Genomic DNA, 20,459 nt, shown 5'->3' with positions numbered 1-20,459 from the left:
ACTGGTAGAATCTTTATTGGCCTCAGTGGGGAGGGGGTGGAAAGTCCTGCTTGGTACTTCCTCTTCCCTTCCCAGAGACACCAGCAGTAAGAATGCTCTGACTAGTAAGGCTACTTTCACCACTGTTTAGAGCATGCCAGCGTGGGATGAACTGTCCGCTTGCACTAAACTGCCAAGCCTGTGTATCTTCTTGTGCCCCTCTGCACCCAGTAACCAGGAGAGAAACCATGTTTGGGGAGGGGGGGTGCATACATAGAGAGAGCTGTCATCATGGCCAGGATGCGTTGGACCCTGGCACCAACACTGCAAGCAGAACATAAGTGGAGGCAAACAGTGGGCATTTTTACAAAGTCAGAACCACAGTTAAAGACCTGAGATGCTTTCAGTCAGTTCAAAGTTTCTCTTCCAAATTAATGTCTTTGTGTGTGCAAACGTACCCACACACACTTTACAACCCCCCTCTCCTCTTAGATTGAGGGTTACTGTCCCCCAGACTCTGACGGCTGCCCCTCCAGTAAATAAAGTTCTTCATTTATCATGAGGCCATCTTCTAACAATTAGCTCCCATAAAGAGACATTAATTGGCCATTCTGGACAGCTAACCATCAATGTACCTAACAAAGGCTGCAGTTCTATGCACATTTACCTGGAAGTAACTTCATTAAACTCAATGGTGCTTTACTTCTGAGTAGAGAGGCATAAGATTGTGCTGAAAAGAAATTATCAGCCAACAGTCCATAGCATTGCCCCTAGGCTTCTATTTGGAACTCAGGGGCACAGTAGTAATAGTCATCCATTCTCTTTAAAAGAAATTTAATGAATCACACAGACACAGTAACTGCAGAAGACAAACATTTCTTGCTCAGTGTAACTGCTGCTGTTGGAGCTGGGTCCAGAAGAAGCCCCTGGAATTGTCACAGTTGAAAAGATGCATCTCCATCTACAAGAGGACATTCTTGGTTTTTTGAAATATCAGATTTTGATCAGTTCAACTGGCAGCACTTCTTTGGGTGGGGGAAAGCACCTACAAGAAGTGTCCGGTATAATTTTATTATAAAGAATATATATCACCTCTCAATATTAAAAAGGTATCAATACAGTTAACTGAGCAAAAGGAAAACTGACAGCCCGATCCTATGCATGTCTACTCAGAAGTAAGTCACACTATAGTCAACGGAGTTTACTCCCAGGTAAGTGTGGATAAGATTTCAGCCTTAAAGCATTTTGGAAAGAAACAAAATGCATAGTAAACTATGATATAGACCAGGGGTGTCCAAATATTTTGGCAGGAGGGCCTCATCATCTCTCTGACACTGTCGGGAGCTGGGAAAAAAAAGAATTTACATTTAAAATTTGAATAAATTTGAATAAATGAATTTATTAGAGATGGAACTTATATGAATGAATGATGGTCTTGCAGTAACTCAAGGCCAAAAAAGGCCTTGCACAAAGCAAGGCCAGCCTCTGTTTCGCTGCCACTGCTGCATCGCAGACATGAAACAGCAAGTAGTGGAGGGAACCCTCGTCCCACAGCTCAGGTGAGTGGTTGAACAGCCATCCTCATGCTGAGAGCAGTTGCGTTGGGCCAGCACAAGCTTCAGCAAGTCTCTGGAGGGTCAGAGGCTCATTGGAGATTGGGGGCTCCCCAAGGGCTGCAAGTGGCCCCTGGGCCAGGGTTTGGGCACCCCTGATATAGAAGAAGAAAAAAAGTTTAATAAAACTTCTCATACTGACAAATCGCACAGCAAAAATTCTGGGCATGACAACAGTTGAGGTTTGATTGACAAATACAGGCAGTCCCACAGATTCATACCTGCGGTTTCACTTATCCGTGGATCAGGGGGTGCATCCATTGTTTATTTGCTTACCGCTAAGTAAATGCCCTTTTACAACTTGCTATAAGCATGCAAGCTTATAGCAACATGCATGCAGTCTGAACAGTAGGAGAGAGACTACACTGAACATGAACAGGAAGGAGTTAACTTCCGGCTTCCTGTTAGCATTCAATCTAGTCTTTTTAAATTATTTAATTATTAAAATTAAAATATTAAAATGCATACCACAATGTCTACTGAAAGCACTATATATGGGAAACAAATATGAAACATCAAAAGCAGGGCTTGGATACACATAACCCATTGTATGAGTGAAAGGAACTTTATTTTTGTTCACACAGAGGGCTCTCTGGATCTAAGCCTCTCTCTCGCCATATACTTATACTTTTCTAAAGGTGAACACCAGTACAATGCCTAGAACTGTTGAAATAAATGCCACATAGAGAGAAGAAAAATAGTACAAGACAATCATCTATGCATGTCAGATAGCTTTGAAGAATGTGTATCTGTATCTACAACAGGACCAGCTCATTTTTGTTTTCATGTACAGTACTTGGGTTCAACATCCACTTCAGGTATGAAACATGCACAAGTGGGCTCATTTTCTTTTCCATTTTTCCCTTTTGACTCTTAATATACTTGTAAGAAGGATGACAATCTTTTTTTTAAAGCAAGAAGTGGTGAAAAATATATACCAGCACACTTTACACTGTATTGTACCCAAGAAATTAAAAAGGAGCCTATTATGACACAAAATCCTGGGTGTTCTATTATTTAAGAACATGTCTAAAGTAAAAGGTTAGGCATAAAAACATCTAAGGTATTTTGTATGAAATCTGAAATAGATTACAGCAAAACCCCCAATAAGGGGGAAGGGCATCCCTTCCTGGAAAGCATATACACATGTGTATTGTTCTTCAAGCACAATAGAATTGTTCTTCCTCTTGTATATTCAGGTACAACAATGCTTTGTGTATTCAGGTACAACAATGCTGCCTAAAATATCTTAAGGTGCAATCCAGCCCTTTATTTCGTAAAGCATGTTTAAAACATCGTAAAGCACGTTTGCACCTCCTTGGGAGTAAGTCTGCCCGTACATGGATGTGCACTGGCCCGTGGAGGCTGACACAAGCTTCCACGCCAGCTTCCTTGGCGAGCCTTGCGTCAGCCTGGCTCAGTGTTCCTGGGTGGGGGGAGGGTGGGCTGTGGGTGGCTCCGGGGGTAGAAGGTGGCTGGGATCCAGCACTTATGCTAGATCCCAACCCCCGTTCCCAGGGAGTTCGGAGCAGCTTCAAGTTGCTCCGCTCTCCTTGGACATGTGCCACCTCAGGAGGTGGTACAAGTTCAAGGAGACTCATGGGGCAAAGGCACCTTACTCAGAGGTAGGGGGAAAAGTTTCCCCTTGCCCCTGTCTGAGCCACTTTGTGGCTACTATCCTGTGCTGGATACAATGCAGGCCTCTTGGCTTACCTGTTCCTGTGCAGGGTAGGATTGCACCCTTAGAGTCTGCATAATGGGCAATAGTTCACTTTTGAGTTTTCTGCCAACAAGAGGCACAATCATGAAGGACTAATATACAATACTTATTTTTTTTAAAATGCACTCTGAGATTCTCTGGGAACACTGTGTTGGTGTGAAAGGCAGGCTGCCGTCACTTTTTTCTGGGCAAATGGGCAGAGGTGTGGTGCACATACAAGAGGATCCTGGATGCTCCCCAGCTCTAAGTATGTTGGCAGTGGGGTGTGTCATGGGTGGGGAGGGTACAAAATCCCAGAGGCACCAGTATGCTCCAGGATCCTATCCCCTCTGTTTGAACCTGCCCTGCCCCTTTTCTCTCCTCAGACTTACACCAGCTATATAAGAGGAGACATATGCAAACGTAAGTAGAAAATACTTTTACTTAGCTCTGGCATGCCTCCTAATCACCCCCCCCCCGACCACTGGATGCAACACACGCTCTGTCAACAACACCCTTGTTTCAAGGAAAAGACATTGGGAGTCATCTCCCCACTCACCCCACAGCACAGCCTAATGCACACTGACTTTACAGAATTCATTAGAATATCCATCTATGCCTGAATAGCTAATTTGAGAAGTTATACAACTTTTATTCAAATAAGCACCAGTGAAACAAATGAAAACAAACTTTTCACCTGGGAGTTTGCAAACCCAGGTGAAAGGAAAAACAAAATTGCTATAGGAGGCCTGAGGCTATGTTCATGAAAAATGAAGCAGTCTGCACAATGCTTAAAATTTATCTAAATATTTTATTTCCTTCCCCTCCTTTCTGTAAGACAGGACCCTGTTAGACTCAATTCAAAAATAGACATTTTCAAATACTTTGTATTCTATGAAGTTAGAGATAATTGATTAGAAGCAGAGTAGATTGATTTAAATTAAGGCACATTATAAATTTCCTGAACAAGCATGCATACTAATTGGTTGCTGTAGCAATTAAAAATATATTGGTTTGCAACTTAAAATTCTGTATACTACCTAGAAGCATTAGTCCAAACCTTTGATCGTGTAACTTACACGTAGCCACCAATGCCACTTCACGGCTTGCTATGCGTCTGAAAGCTAACTGTGGCCCTCTTTCCACAAAGATTCACCAAATTTCTCTGTGTGGTGGGAAGACGAAGAAATGAACACCGTGTGGTAAGCCAAATGTGAGCTGCTTTGAGGGCTTCTTAGGAAGTGGTAAGGCAATATACAAATATCTTGATCAATAGATGCATAAGCTGCCTTTTGCACTCAGAATCCTACATGCACGAAGTTGGGATATGGGAGATTGTGAAATTAATGGGCTTCTGTTTGAGTCTCTCTGTACATATACACAGTTATTAAGCATATTATCTTACTTGAAGACTAAATGCCTAGAATGTTTTATAAAAGACTGGTTAGTTTCTGGAAGAACAATGTTTGTCTAAGAGATCAAAAGTAAATACCTTCTAGTTTGTCTAGCAGTTGTAAACAATCAGAACTCAAAAACTGAATCCTACTGAGGATTGGGCCAGCGTGCAGAGCCCTTCACGATAGCAGAAAGCACTTCCACTGTCACAAAATGGTTGCTGAAAGTGCACAGCTAATCTAGCAAGCTTTTGGTTTTAATTATAGGACAGGAGAAATGCAGGTGGTATTCTGCAAAATTGCCTTATTTGGTTAGGCTTGCCTCTGTAGCTTGATTTACATTTATTATTTTGATGATTTCATGTTGATTGCTTTGTCAATTTCATTTTATTTGGTGCCTTTATTTGCTTCATGACCACAAGCGCATTGCTATCTTTCCCATAAATCTGTAAACTGCTTGATGTGATTCAGTAACACTTTGGTGGGTCTCTGCTCTTTGCTACTGGTTTAGTTACCCACTGGGGCATAAAAAGAACCTGATTTCCAGTCATTACTTTATTTGGTGCATTTTATTCAAGGAAGGTAAGCAATAGCAATGATCCTCACATTCAGAACCCAGTTTATCAATCATGGGTTCCTTTGGTGGCTTGGAGGAAATCCTATTTGTAAAAGGTTAGTAGAAATTTGCTGAAACAGCAAAAAACGAAGAAGTGGAGGTGGCCACTGATTTCCTGTTTTGCTGTGACATACAAAGGATGATTCATAGAGATCACAGGACTAACAGCCTATGAATGAGTCAAGTGTGGTCATTTGCTTCCTTCATGTGAACATGCATGCTTGTACACTGCTGCACTGGAGTCAATCACAACAGTAGGAAAAAACAGATGCAATTCCTGCCATGGTTAGGATGGCAACTAGATAAAGCACAATCATGATAACGGAAACTCGAGATTAATTTTCATTAACAGAGTGTTTTCTAATGGACCTCCTTCATGCTGCTGCTATATAGTGGTACAAAGGTGACCTTTGTCTGTTGCAGCTACTTCCCCCTCCCATGACCTGGTAAGAACTAGCTGTGGCTTAATGGGCAATGAGTGGGCAGAGCAAGACAATAGCCAGAGCAGTCCATCCTTCTACGTGACAGGTGCTATTCCAAAAATTCCCAGACGTTCCTGCCCTGCAGGTTGGATTGGGGATGGGATGTGAAGAAACTTTAAAATGGGAACTGGCAAGGAGGAGATGTCTGCTGCTGCTCCAATCCCTATCATTCAGTAAGCTTACCCTAGGCCATTGGTTCTCACTAGCTCCGGGACCCACTTTTTAGAATGAGAATCTGAACAGGAGCCACTGGAAGTGACGTCATGACCAGAAGTGACAATATCAAGCTGGAAAATTTCTAACAATCCTGGACTGCAATTCTATTCACACTTACCCAGGAGTAATTTACTATCATTGTTAAAAGCATCTTCACAGCAGCCTGTTAAAAGTACAGATTTGTCACATTTCCCCAAACGCAATCACATACATTGGTAGCATTAAGTCTAATATATTAAAAATAAAATATTGAAATGAATGGCGACCCACCTGAAATGGGCTCGTGACCCACCTAGTGGGTCCCGACCCACAGTTTGAGAAACACTGCCCTAGGCAATGAGGGGTTATAATAATAAAATAATAATTATTATTATTATAGCATTAGTGGACTAAGTAGAGTGAAGGTAGAGTGTGGCAAGGCACAAGTGTGGCCCTTCAGCAGCGGAGACCTTGGCCAACCAAGAGCAGGTTAGACATTAATCTCTCATTTCGTAGTGCACTTTTGCAGAGGTAATGGCAGGAATAGGTGCTACTTCTGCCTTTTCCAAAGTCAGAGAAAAGGTCCTCTCCTTTTCTGAGGACCGTTTTTCTCATGTTGCGCTGGGCTTTTAAAAATACAAAAGTGCTTCAGTACCCTCTTACTGGATCTGCAAAAGCCCAATGCAAAGTGAGAGCAAAACTCTTCCAAGCTGAAACTCCAAGTTCAACTACAGCACAGGGTTATGTATGTTTGGGAAATCTTCACTGTGAGCACTAGAGACTTGGGCTGATATGTTTTTTTTCTTTCTGCCTAGCAAAATGGAAGAATCCCACCACCACCCCAGTCCTGTACACTGTAATTAGCAGGGGGGAGGGACAAGTCAGCAGGGGAGTAACATCACCAGATGGGAAACGGAACTCACCAGTGGCGGCTACTGGATTTGTAGAGGCCCGTATCTACCAGACATCCAGTAACTCTTAAAAAATGTGTGTTAACTAACCACATATACATACAGAGCTGTCAGAACAGCACAGTATCACATGTTTTATCTCTCTCTTTCTCTACCATGTGCGGAAACCAACAGATGGGACTGCTGAAAAGTGCATCGTATTTATTCTGCTATTATTGGAAGACTTCTCCATATGTACATATAGTATTTTTTATGACCATTTTCTTCAAATCTCCCAAGGCACTGAAAAAACAGCCTGGTTCGATAGAAAGGGTATTTGTGGAAGGGGCTATCAGAATAAAGATTGTCAGTATTTAAGTAATTTGATATGAATATATTTGAATAGTAGAAATACAACCTGGCATCAAGGCAGCTGTTGGAAATAACTTTTCTTGCTTAATTTTACTTTCATGCAATAGCTCTTCTTTGGTTATTGGAAGGTCCAGGGCATCTCGAATGATCTCTGCTCCCTCCAAAGCTTTTTTACCCATAGCTAAGGACTTCACATCCCAGGTGTAGGTCTTTCCAAAACGGTCACAGATTTCTTGGAAGACAACAGTATAAAGACGTTCAGTATCTGAGGAGGAAAGAAAACCAGAATTAATCATTTAAGGCTAGCTTTTGCTCCACTTAAATTTCTACTAACATTAAACAGTTATACCCAGAACCCCAAATCTAAGTAATTGCAACATACGTAATAATGTTTTGCAAAGAAGGCAAAGACTAAGGCCGCAATCCTAACCCACTTTCCAGCACTGACATAAGGGTAATGCAATTCCGAGGTAAGGGAACAAACATTCCCTTACCTTGAGGAGGCTTCCATGAGTGCCCCCCAACTGCAGGATGCAGCACATGCCTCACTGGTACAGCTACACCAGTGCTGGAAAGTTGGTTAGGATTGTGACCTAAATCACCAACTCTGGCTTATATCAATAAGCATTTTATACATGCTTGCTTTCTAAAGAAAACAACCCCATTTTTGTTCTGCTACTGCAAGATAATAAGAGCAACACTTTTCTTGAGGAAAAAAAATGTATTCGAGATTCATTTACATGCACAGTATATTTCTGGATTTGGGCAGAGTGGGGGCAAGGGAGAAGAGGTAGCACCTGACAGAACTACAGGATAATAGGATTCAGAGACCTGCCAAGCACCCAAACCTAGGATGAGTTTTCTGACAAATATTGTGTACCAGTACGGATTCCTCAAAGGATTAAAAAAAATCATTTCAAGTTTGTACATACCTTTGCTTATCCATCAGGTATCAGACATAGGCCATTTCAAAATTGAATGCTAGAACACATTTTGGTAGTGGGTAGCTCTTCACCTGCTGTACTGATTTTCTATTGACAAGGAGTTTTTAAGCATAGAGTACAATCACAAGCAGAGAACAAACCTGATCTTTGCTAAGCAGACTGAACAGCTGTCTATGCTGAACAGCATATTCACATAATAACCCAAGGATGCAGTGAAACTGTCCTCAATGCTTACTGTAACTTGTTGAAAGGATTGTTTCAATGAAGTTGCCCATTACACAAACATATGAAGTTGCTTTACATTAAATTGAACCATTGGGTCATCTGGCTCTACACTGTCTACACCAGTGCTTTCCAAAACTCCTGCAAGGGAGTTGGGAGCACTCTAAGTGTGTGCAGGGGAGGGGTTATGGCAGCAATGTGATCCTCAAGATCATGCTGCTGCTGGGAGGAAAGAGGGTTTTTTCAACCTACCTAAGGGGGTGCAAACAGCAGCAGTTCTGGCTCACCAACAGACTCTGCTGCACCTGCCAACGAAAGTAGGTTGGCAGCAGGGGTGGGAGATGGGCAGAACAAGGTGATGATCAAAGGCTCCAGAGGGTATATTGAGAGTGTGCATGGGTGGATATAGGTGGTAAAGGTGCTGCCAATATCCTGTACCTCTCATGCATTCTTGGAGTGCTTCCTCAAGTCACTTGGAATAGAGCCAGCCAGAGGATTCATGGAGGTCTGAGTAGACCCATAGGAGACCATGGCATGGCAGAGTTAATAAAACTTTGCCTTACTTCTCCCCCCCCCCCCCCCCGTGGATGCAGCACTCTCCCGTGCTGTGGATACAGCACAAGCCTCCTTGGTGCAGCTGCACTGGAAAGAGAAAAAGGATAGGACTGGTGCTGAACTATTGCAAGTACAAAGACAATACAAAGAGACACCTTTTAAAGTGGTGTCCTCCTATATTAAGCAAGTGAAGAGCAATTATTCCTGTTTACCCCAGCATGGTATCTTTTTGAGGGTCAACTGCTTTTCATGTTTGTCTAAAACAGTGGTTCTCAAACTGTGGGTCGGGACCCACTTGGTGGGCCGTGATCCAATTTCTGGTGGGTTGCAAGAAGCTGGTAGCAGCCATCTTGGAAGATGGCAAAAGACCTAGGCGGCGCCATTTTAGAAGTGGGCAAAGCCTGGGCATCGCCATTTTAACTGCTATGTCCCTACTAACTGGGTAAGAGGCACTTTTTCAAGTGGGTGGTCCTCTTTTATTTTAGCAGGGGGAGAGTAACTGGCCCACCTCACCCCAGCACTGTCTGTTCTAGTGGCTGTCTGCTGGTATTCCTTTGCATCTTTTTAGATTGTGAGCCCTTTTGGGACAGGGAGCCATTAGATATTTGATTTTCTCTGTAGACCGCTTTGTGAACTTTTTGTTGAAAAGTGGTATATAAATACTGTTGTTGTTGTTTTAAATTTCCTGGCATTGAGACATAACTAAGAGCAGCTTGCACATGTGCAAAGAAAGTCGTGCGCTGTTTTCCCCAGAAAGCGTGCTGTTGCCTTCCAGTTGGACCTCCCTCTGCACTTGGAGGCTTCTCTCAGGGGGGCCAATTGCAGAGTGTAGGCTTGGATTGCAGGCAAAGAAGGACCAGGAGAGATGCGGACGAGCCAGCCAGGCTTCTCCCCACCAACCTTTGTCAGCTTGGCTGCCTTGATGGGATGGGTTGGGGTTGCAAGACAGAGCAGCTCCCCCCTGCAGCTGGACTGGGCTGGAGAGTGTAGGCGGAGACCTGAACACAGGGCTTGGGTGAGTAGAGGCACACCCGCATGATCTCCCCTCTTGTGAGCCTGCCCTGAAGGCAGCATCGAAGCCACCACCACCCCACTGCCATTCTCGTCCTCTGCATCACAACCTCTCTCCCTCTCTGAAATCGCCTGGAAGCCACGATCCTTTCCTGCCCTGGCTAGCACGTCCTCTCTTTACATCTTTGCTGGGGTGAGGGGGGATCCCTGGTTGCCAAGAGAGCAGCCAGGAGTGAGGAGAGGAAGGAGGGCAAGCCTGGCATGTGGGGGGAGGGGGTGGGAGAAGCACCCAGGGAGAGTGCTCCTCCCTCAGACTCTTCTCTGATGTGCACCCTTCCCCAATTCTTACTTCTCTCTTAGGCTGGCATTCTGTATACTCTTACCTGGGAGTAAGTCCCATTGCCAATAATGGGAGTCAATTCTGAGTAGACATGCTTAGGCTTGGGGAAGATGAGGGGAAGCATCCCTGCTTATCTTCCTTCTGAGGGGATACTACTGTTTTTATTTCCTTTATTTACAAAAGCTCAAGCTACTTCTTGTATTGAGGTGCATGAGTAGGGTGCACTTGTTTCTAGCTAGTGCTGAGCACAGTATCAATAGCCACATCAATGTTTGTTAGTATCAAGTGCAATACAAGAAGCTTGAGATTTTGTAAATAAAGACAGAAATAAAAACAGTAGTAAATAAATACACAAATATTTTGTTCCAGGTGTTTTATTTTTTGCTTGACAGCAATGGTAGCTAGGGCAGGGAGAATTAGAAGAAGCTTCTGAGCTGGAATACTGTCTCTTATAATTTACAGTTTGAGTTTCTAGGCAAGAACTTCCTGCTTGATGACATCACTTCCAGCTCTGACATCACAGTGATGTCATTTCCTGTTTGATGATGTCATTTCTGACGATGATATCACTTCCAGGTTGCTGACATCACTTCCGGTGGGCCCCAGGCAGATTGTCATTCTCAGAGGTGGGTCCCGGGCTAAAAAGGGTGAGAACCACTGGTCTAAAACAAGTGAGTTCATTGGGGACAGGGAAACATTTATTTATTTAATTATGTAAACTGCTTTGTGAACTACTTTTTGTTGAAAAGTGGTATATATTCACAGTAATAGTAATATAGTTTGCACATATATATAGCTCTATATACAGGGTGAACCAAAAGTAGGTGGACAGTAAATGATAACATTTTCTTGCATCAGTATTTAAATTATTTGCCATTATGGGTTATCTGAACTATCTGAAAAGAAAAAAATATTAAATTTAAATAAATTTAGTTATAAAATTTAATATAACACAAATGCCATAGTTATAATGAACACCATTGTTATAGTATAACCCTAACACAAACCCTATTCCACCTATTGCCCACCTACTTTTGGTTCACCCTGTATGTGCAAGCAAACCAATGCCTTAACTGGGAGGCTATATTAATCCTAGAACTGTAGATGACAAATGAAGAAGGAAAGCCAGTACTCAAGGGATGTCATTACATATTCTATTTAAACTATAAAGTAATTTATTTTTCAAGTCTTTGAACACGACTTTATAAGTTCTTCAAAAGATACCAGAGTTTTCATAATATTGCCAATGGCACTGCTACATTTACATCTGACTGTTTCCATTACAACCCCACAACCTATAATCAAGGGGGTTTAAGAATACGTTCTCTTCAGGCCACATTCATGCATACAAAGTTTTACCCTAAGGATCAAGTCTTCTCTTGAACTCTAATTAATTTCCAAAAAGACAAGCAAACATACCCATAAGAATATAGCTTTTTCTGAAGGTCTTAAGAGCAAACTTTGTAAGTACTTATCCCACAAATACAGAACGACTGATAGTTTCACCTCTTCAGTTTATAGGTCAAGTATGCAATGAGGCAATAAGGTAAACTGCCATATTGTATACATACATGAGAAATGGATTGCTGATGGAAAGAGGTGTTAGTTCCTGCCATTTTCACAGGCCCTCAACTACAATGATGCATGGAATCTCTGCTCAGCTTAACTGAAATTCAGCAAGTGAGACATACTCTTCAGGGTCAGGCTCCAGGCCAACGACCAAGCCAGACAGACTGGAAAGCTTGACACAAAATTCCTTACCCACCCAGGTTGTCAAGCATAGAAAAGCACTTCCTGGGAGACTGGCAGAAGCCAGAGATGGATAGGTCTGGGGCCAACATAATAAACTTTAATTTTGTCTAGTTACTGTTTAATGCTGAACAACAATCTGTCAGGGTTCTACCAGCACATTTCCACAGTCTGATGGGGATTCTCCTATACCACCATAACTGGTTGGTATGTTAGTTCTCTGGTGCTTGGGAATATGGATTTAGCAGAAACAATAGGGCAAGCATTCCCCTGATCTCTCCTTGTGAGTTGTTGGGGGTATCACTGGAAACCCAATGGATTGCTTCACCCTTGTTGTTGACTAAATGAACATTAATACTTTCCCTAGAAGCAAAGACAAGAAAAATTGGCTATCAAACACACCGTGCAAGATTCAGTAAATTAAAACTATATTAGGGAAACCAAAGGGGTAGAAGTACTTTTTAGAGGCTGAACAGTGAACAATTGACAAAATAATTCATTAGAAATGCCATACTAAAAAATAATACTTTCAGTGTAGGAAGGATGCTGTTTACACCCAGCATTTAAGGTCATTCTATGCAAGGATGTTCTTTCAGGAATTCTGTAAACACCTTTATATTTTAGATGTATAAAGTTTCACCATGGTCAGTTTAACTTTCTTTTTTTTTTCTTTTTTTGCAGCTATCCTATCTTGTGCTGGATTAGGCAGGTCAGGAGGCCTGTGCTATATCCAGCGCAAGATATGCATAAGTCCAAGGAGGTGGCATAAGTCCAAGCAGAGCGGAGCGGCTTACAGCCACTCCACACTGTGCGGGAACAGGGGCTACGATCCGGCATATCGCCTGGGTCCCAGCCCGCCTTCCATTCCCCACCCGCCGTCCGCTCCCCACCTGCCCCCAGTACTGTTCTACACCCACCATGGAACGCCTCCTTCCTGCCTCCTCCCTTGCCATCCCAGAGTTGGCGCGGAGGCTGGATTCAGCCTCCACAGGCTAATACATGACCCTGTGCTGGCCCAGTCGACTCTTGAGGAGAAGCACGTTTGCAACCTTCCTGGGCCAATGCAAGGGACTTGTGCTGGCCCAAAGGTGAGCTAGGATTGCACCCTTAGATGTTTAAATCAGGATTGCAAAGATGCATGTAATGGCAAAGATCTAAAAACTACAAATCAGGAGATATACAGGTATCAGGTCACAATTACTGCCAATTCATTTTGAAACATCTGATTTTTCTTTTTTATCACTCAAAAAGGATGCTATTATGAAATACCTACCAATAATAATAAAAAAACATGCCAAGGTACATTACTGGTCATCTCCTATGGGTGTATAAGCAACATGTTCTCTTAATTATGTGTAACTGAAATATGAAGATACAGCACACAACTAGAGCCCCCTGTACATCTCTCAGTGTGCAACCAATTGCTGAGAAGATGATATATTCTTCTCATCTATAGTCTAATAGTCTACATTCTACCAATACAGTAAGTTGTTTTTCCATAAGGTGGGAACTAATATGCATATAAGCAAAGACTTCAGAAATTTACAAATAAAACTAAGGGCACAATCCTAACCTGACCTAACCTGGGAGGGTCGCAAATGTGCCATAAAGCACATTTGCACTTCTTTGGGAGGAAGCCAGGCCAGCACTCCCAGAATTGCCGGTCTGCGGAGGCCTCCGCACTGGCTTCCTCCCGGCTTGCGTCGGCTCATCTGAGCCGATGCAAGGGTGACAGGTAGGCATGAGGGAGGTGGGGAGGGGGAAGGAGGCGTTCCTGGGCGGGAGGAGGGAGGGAGATGGGTGGCCCCAGGGGCGGGCGGGAAGCAGGAAGTGGGGCTGGGATCCGGCAGTTATGCCGGATCCCAACCCTGCCCCCTGGGAGAACTGAGCGGATTTAAGCTGCTCCGCTCTCCTGGGACTTGTGCCACCTCAAGAGGTGGCACAAGTTCGAGGACACCCATTGTGGCCAGCAGCCCTTACCCAGTGGTAAGGGGAAAAGTTTCCCCTTGCCTCTGGCTAAGCCGCTTCTGGCCACAATCCTGTGCTGGATACAGCCCAAGCCTCCTGGCTTGCCTGTTCCAGCGCAAGTTAGGATTGTGCCCTTAGTCAATATATTTAGAGGACCTCCAAGAGCAAAGATGAACTATTAGCCATTCTTATGCATGCATGCGAGCACACGCACACACAGAATCTCTATTCATGTTCCCATACTTATGACCTTTGGACTATGAGCAATGTTTGCATTGGTGTCAAAAATCTCTCCCTCCCTCCCACACAAAACACTTTTCAAGTGACACATTTCACGTCATAAGTACTAAAATGTTTGACATTCATCTTTTGATCCATATGTGATGAAACAGGTCACCACCAAATCTGCTTAATGTACGCTGGCGAAGTTGAAGACCCAATGACTCCACATTTCTAGATAATGATTTCTGATCAAACTGTTCATTTTCATTGATAGCTGAAGGTTATGCCAATCTAAGATCACACCAGCCAACAGTCAATGTTATCATTTTGTCATTTTACAATACAAGTATTCTACAGGGATTGTATTGTACGGGGATGTGTTTTGAGGAACGAGTCATTAAGACAGTTTGTCATTGTGTGAACATTGTTAGTTCACAGCACCATTCAGTGGGACAATCTAGTAGAGTCTATTGCTCCTATGTGACAAACCCCCATTACAATCTTATGGGACCACTGTCATATATGCGGTCTGTTGTTGGCAGGAACATTGTTATGCAGCACATACTTTACATTAAAATTATATTAACTTACAAACATATTAAATAATATCACAATATATGAAAGTCATCTTACATATATGCATAACAAATAGGAAGAGATGAAGATTAGAGTCAGAAAAAAGTTATGTTCATTTCCACTGTAATCACGGATGCCTCAAAAGCACACAAATTATATATCACATTGTTTCTCCCAGTCAGCACAAATTCAAGTGAATTGGCACCAAAAGGTGCCAAGATTGATAGCCCAAGGATGCAATAAGAAAAAAAATCTCATACCCCACACTTGGCACTTCTACATGATGCTCTCAGCAAGCCTATGTGAGGAGGAATTGGCAGTATAATGATTAAGATGTCTCACTAAGTTCTATTATATTGCTGAAGTGCTGAGAAAGCTTTGCTTTCTACTGAAAGAATCAGAGATCCACTTAGCGGGCAGGGGGGAAAAAACTCTCACTGTCTATTCTTACCCTTTTCAGTAATATGCAAAATTATAAAACAAAGACAAATGATGGAACAGAAATTGTTATAAAAAATATAATTTATTTCATTTTACTGAAGATGCAGAACCAAAAACAGAGGTAGATGTCCCTGCATGAAAAATCTTCCAAATACAGCTAAGTGCAACTATGACCTAGATTTCTCCATTCTGAAAGTTAGAAGCATTCACTTTGCTAGATTAAAGGAAGAACACTGTACACCTTTTTTAATAGATCATTTATCTTACTGCTCTTACAAAATAATACCAGGGATAACAAGCCTTAGTTTGCAAATTTAACAAGAAAATGACCATGATATAGTGGTCTAATGCTGGAAGCCTGTACACACTTTCCTTGGCGTAAGTTCCATTGAACACAAGTTTGCCCTGTGTACTGAAGTATGCATTCTGAGTATGCCCTGGATTGTACTGAAAACTCTGGATAGATTTATGAAAGCTTTCAAGTTACAAAATAGGCAAAAGTGACTAAGGGTGCAATCCTAACCAACATTCCAGCCCTGGCATAGCTGTGCCAGTGGGGCATGTGTTGCATCCTATAATTGGGGGGCAGTCATGGAGGCCTCCTCAAGGTAAGGCAATGTTTGCTCCCTTACCTTGGAGTTGCATTGTCCTTACCTCAGTGCTGGAGAGTTGGTTAGGATTCCACCCTAATTTATACTATTTCTGTTTTATGGCTACTATATTGAAACCACTAACATCACAATCCTATGCATATTTATTCAGAAGTCAATCCCATCAGGTTCAATGATGCATACTCCTGGATAAGATTAGCATTGAAGCCTAATGTGCTCCAGAAAGAGAGATTGTCGTTGCATACGCTGCATGCTATGGGATGGTGAGGGTAGTATAGGGCCTTGTGCCTCATGGTGTACCTTTCATGTGCATCAAATCATCACACGAACTGGACAGTTTTTTTTTTAATCATACTGCTATTTTAAGTAATTTGCAGTGGTTTGGAAACTAAACAACTGTTTTTTAACCCACTTGTTCAATGTACTGAACTTCCAGACATAAAATGTAACTGGCATCACATGATTATTTTAATATTTTAATTGACTGTTTTTCTATAGCGCTATCACTGCAACAACTATCAGTAGTAGTAGAGAAGGAGAGCCCTCAATACAAATTGAAGCAAGAAAGGAGATGGGCTGTGGGCATGCACAAATACTGTGTTCTGTAATCCCATATTTTTTCATTTTGTGATGGAGTATTTGTTAAAAGTACTTAGACACTGAGATTTCTCAAATTGTCATCGTTCTTTCTGAAAAACAGAATGCAGTGGTGCAGCCAAGATAGGATGGAATATACTGAACTAGGGATGGGGTTAGTAAAAACTACCATAGCATCAAAAGTGATGAGGATACCATCTCATATACACCTAATCAGCAACCATTGTTAGATAATCATTAACCTCTGTTGTGTAATATGGATTTTTTTTTAAAGAAGTTTGAAAATTATGCCAGCTGCAGGTATCTTGCACTTATCCTAGTAAATCCATCACAGAATTAAGGGTCTACTGACCAAATAACAAGGATTCTGTATCTAAGAAAGCTGGCATGAAAAGAACCTAATACTCCATCCAAGAAAAAAAAGAAAGCTTTCTTTTTGCGGTGTTTACACAAAGCTGCATATTTGGATCAGATGCAAGCAGAGTTATCTTGGCACATAAGATGGGATCATAACCTCAGATACACTTCTCACAGCAAATACATCTCAGATTAGCTTTGAAACAGTGATAACTCCAGAGGAAAGTTTTTGGAAAGCAATCTTTCCCCTTTACCTACAAAGAGAACAGACAGCAAGTGAGAATTTGAAAAACTGAACTTTCCCTTCACCCAATTCTTTCTTCAGAAAATTGAGAAAATGTTATTAGAGTCTTGCTACTCTCAACTTTAGCATAGGACAGGAGTTGCTATGCAGCAATCTTTAGAGTGAATTTCAAAGCTCAATCGAACTGTTAGTTTCAAATGCGAGCTATCTTATTTTTCCTAATGGAATTATCAAACACTTCCAATGGATACTTGTTTTCAGGAACTTGCAATCTGAGAATGGGACTCAGCATATGCTTTTCCTGGAGAAGGTACCAACTTAAATCTCTGATATCCTTTAATAGGGCTAATCCTTAATAGGGCTAGGAAGTATTCTACCTGAATCTTTGCCCATTTATAGACAATTTTGAGATAAAGGGACCAATGGCTGGCTGGAAGAGATCACAGACAGGTTCATATTTACGCCTCGTAAATTCATTTCTGCATGAATGGGCATGTGGTTTTTTCCATCACCCGCAAGCGTAGTATTTTGTAAAACCAACTTACCACAAGCAACACTAAAAACACACATATCTAAAAATTTCAGATACATATGACCTAATCCTATTGATGTTCTCCACCACAGGAACTAATGTTCTAATGATGGAACAAGCTTTCCAATGTTGCAAAAGGTGTTCCAGAAGTGTAGAGCTGCATGGTTCTGGACTACTGACAGAGAGGCCGCAGAGGCCCAGTGTACACCGGTGGATGGAGGAGTGCCGCTGATTACCCTGAGTCAGCAATAGGGGAGGATGGAATGAAGGGAGGGTGGGAGGCATGTCAGAAGGCGGGATGGGATGGGATGGTACCTGGCTCAGGCAACTTATGCTGAATGCTATCCCCTTCCTCACTTCCTAACACGCCCTTTAGCTCCTCAGACTTGCGCCAGCTGAAGAGCTAGCGCAGGTCCAAGGAGACCCATTGGGGAACGGGAGGCTTATGGGAAGGTAAGGTAAAATATTTTCCCTTTCCTTTACCAAGCCTCCCAAACCGAACACTACCCCCCTCCATAGCATGCAGGGCAGCCCAGTTTGGCACGGGTGAATAATATAGTAGGGAAAAGGATAAGAATGTCAATATTTGCAACTTTTTATAAGTATCATTAAATTTTCGTCTGTGTTTTGTTCCAAACTATTCCTAACAGACGACACCATTCTGAATGTGTACACTCAAGTATAGCAACAAACTATGTACAAATTGGGGGGCAGTTTAAATTGGATTTACTTACAAAGGTTGCTATCCAGAATAACACTTCAGGGGCCCTTTGCATGAGCAGAATGTTCCTTCTGTCCTCAGAAGGAATTGCGTTTATGGAAGTGTTATGCTGGATATCACCCAGAGAAATTGACTGTTTGCTAAATGGAGAAGATTTTGTGAAGGAAGTGTTCAAGCCATACCTACCATTAAAATTAATTAAATACCTATGATTTGGTTAAAAAAAGAAAAAGCTGACATACAGCCTAATCCAACATAAATTCCTGTACAGCTACGCAGCAATACCAGTGCAGCCTATACCAAATCCCATGGGGGCCTTTTGGCTGTTAGAGGTCTTCACAGAAGGGGACATTTGTCTTTATGCCCTGGGGTAATCCCCAGCAGCTGCAATGGGTCAACTTGGACCTGTGCCAGTAACAGATTAGGCCTGGGAAAGCAGTCTGAATATGGTGCGCAATGGCGCTCCCTGTCAGAGTTCCTAGGCCTTACATGGTTGCAAAGCGCTTTACAGAGCTTTTGAAATAGCATGTGCCAGTGGAACACATGTTCCACCACTGCAGGACCTTGTTAGGACTGGACCAATAATATGCGTAAAAGTTGAAGAGAAGCTGGAGTCTGCTCCAAATTCCATGCCAAACATCTCCTTTGACCCTGTAGATAAACAGAGTGCTTTTGATTTTGTATTGTTTGCAAAGCTGTTGGAAAGAGCTTTGTGTAGACAGAAAGTTTGTTTTCCCTATTTCAACAGGGTGAATGATGGCACAACAATCTAAGGTTGATGAGTAACTGCTTGAAGCCTTACTAGTCACATGAAAATCTCAATCCAAACATTTAGTATAAAACTGTAGAATACTTTTTGTTTGAAGGCATGGGAGAAGACACAAATTATTTTATATAAATATGGGTGCAGATTTTCAAATAATTGGTAGTATGGGGACAATCACACTGGGGGGGGCAGGATGAGAGGAGATGCTGTGTCAAAAAACCAGAAACATTCTTAAAAGCAATGCAAAACAATTCTGTGAATATAACAATTCAAACTTTTCTTAAAACAAAATTCAGGCCCCAATCCCTTACCAGGTTAAGCAACACAGGGGTGCCAATGGAGAAATCCAATGGTGGGGGGGGCGGGCTCACCAGATGGGCCAAGAGAGGAATGTGAAAATATTTTTAACTTACTTTCCATAGGCCACTTGATTGTCAATGGGTTTCCTTGGACCAATGGCAGTTATTTAGTTGGAGTAACTCTGAGGAACCTCAGAGGGGAGTCCAGCTAGGATAGGATCCCTGTGTGTGCCCCTGTCACAATCCACCTCTCCTGCCCCCAGTTTGACTTGTTCCCTGCCCCAGTCCTCACTTTAACTGCCTTTTCCACCATCTTGCCTGCTGTGGCAGGGCATCAGCAAGCCACTAGTATGAACACAGAGCCTCCGGCAGTTTGCACCAGCAACTCTGCAGCGCACAATGGCAACATGGTGTTTGTGATGCCACAGAGGCACTTATGGCAGCAGATTGGGAGATCCACCACTGTAAGTGCTCAAAAGGATTGTGCTGCTCATGACTCACTCTGTAGCCTCCCTAGTGGCATACATGGTCATACAGTCGCAACTCTTTTATTAGGCAAAACCGGGATCCTAAAGCATCAAAAACCTAAATCTCCAGCAAAAAGGTCCTAGAGCTAATCCTCTTCCTGTCCCTCCTTTTCTACAAAAGTTGTCTCAAAACAGGTTAATTTTACTGATTATTTTACGAAAGAAAGAAATCTGCCCTCAAAGCGATAGTTGGCAATTACAGTTTATGGGTTAAGACGAACACCAAAATTGCAAAGGCCACCAGAAATTTTTAACACAACATTTTTATGAGGGCAGAAAAGAAAATTAGTAGTACATTAAAAATAGATGTTCACAGTAAAATTCATTTTCTAAAAGAGTTTATAGGACTCTTTTTGTAAGACAAATGCATACATTTGTAGAATTTAGCAGAAGCTCACTATATTTGCAAATTGAGAGTACAAATGAACATCCACCTTCTAGATTTCCAGCATAACTGAAATGTGAACAATACCCAACCAGTAAGTTTGTCAGGGCCTAACATGGGATCCCCTCTTCAGGTTCTCTCTAACTGGTAAG

At 42.3% G+C, this 20,459-nt stretch overlaps 1 protein-coding gene across 1 annotated transcript in view; it reads right to left on the bottom strand.

The window, feature by feature from the left end:
* Nucleotides 1–20,459, bottom strand: part of PUDP (pseudouridine 5'-phosphatase) — a 74,439-nt gene that overhangs the window by 39,113 nt on the left and 14,867 nt on the right. The window contains exon 2 of the mRNA XM_066620339.1: nt 7,287–7,505. Coding sequence (XP_066476436.1) covers nt 7,287–7,505 — 219 coding nt within the window. The remainder of the gene's footprint in view (nt 1–7,286; nt 7,506–20,459) is intronic.

This window comes from Tiliqua scincoides, chromosome 3 (assembly GCF_035046505.1).
Source record: "Tiliqua scincoides isolate rTilSci1 chromosome 3, rTilSci1.hap2, whole genome shotgun sequence".
In the NCBI taxonomy this organism is placed as follows: domain Eukaryota; kingdom Metazoa; phylum Chordata; class Lepidosauria; order Squamata; family Scincidae; genus Tiliqua; species Tiliqua scincoides.
This window is presented reverse-complemented; position numbering and strand designations above follow the sequence as displayed.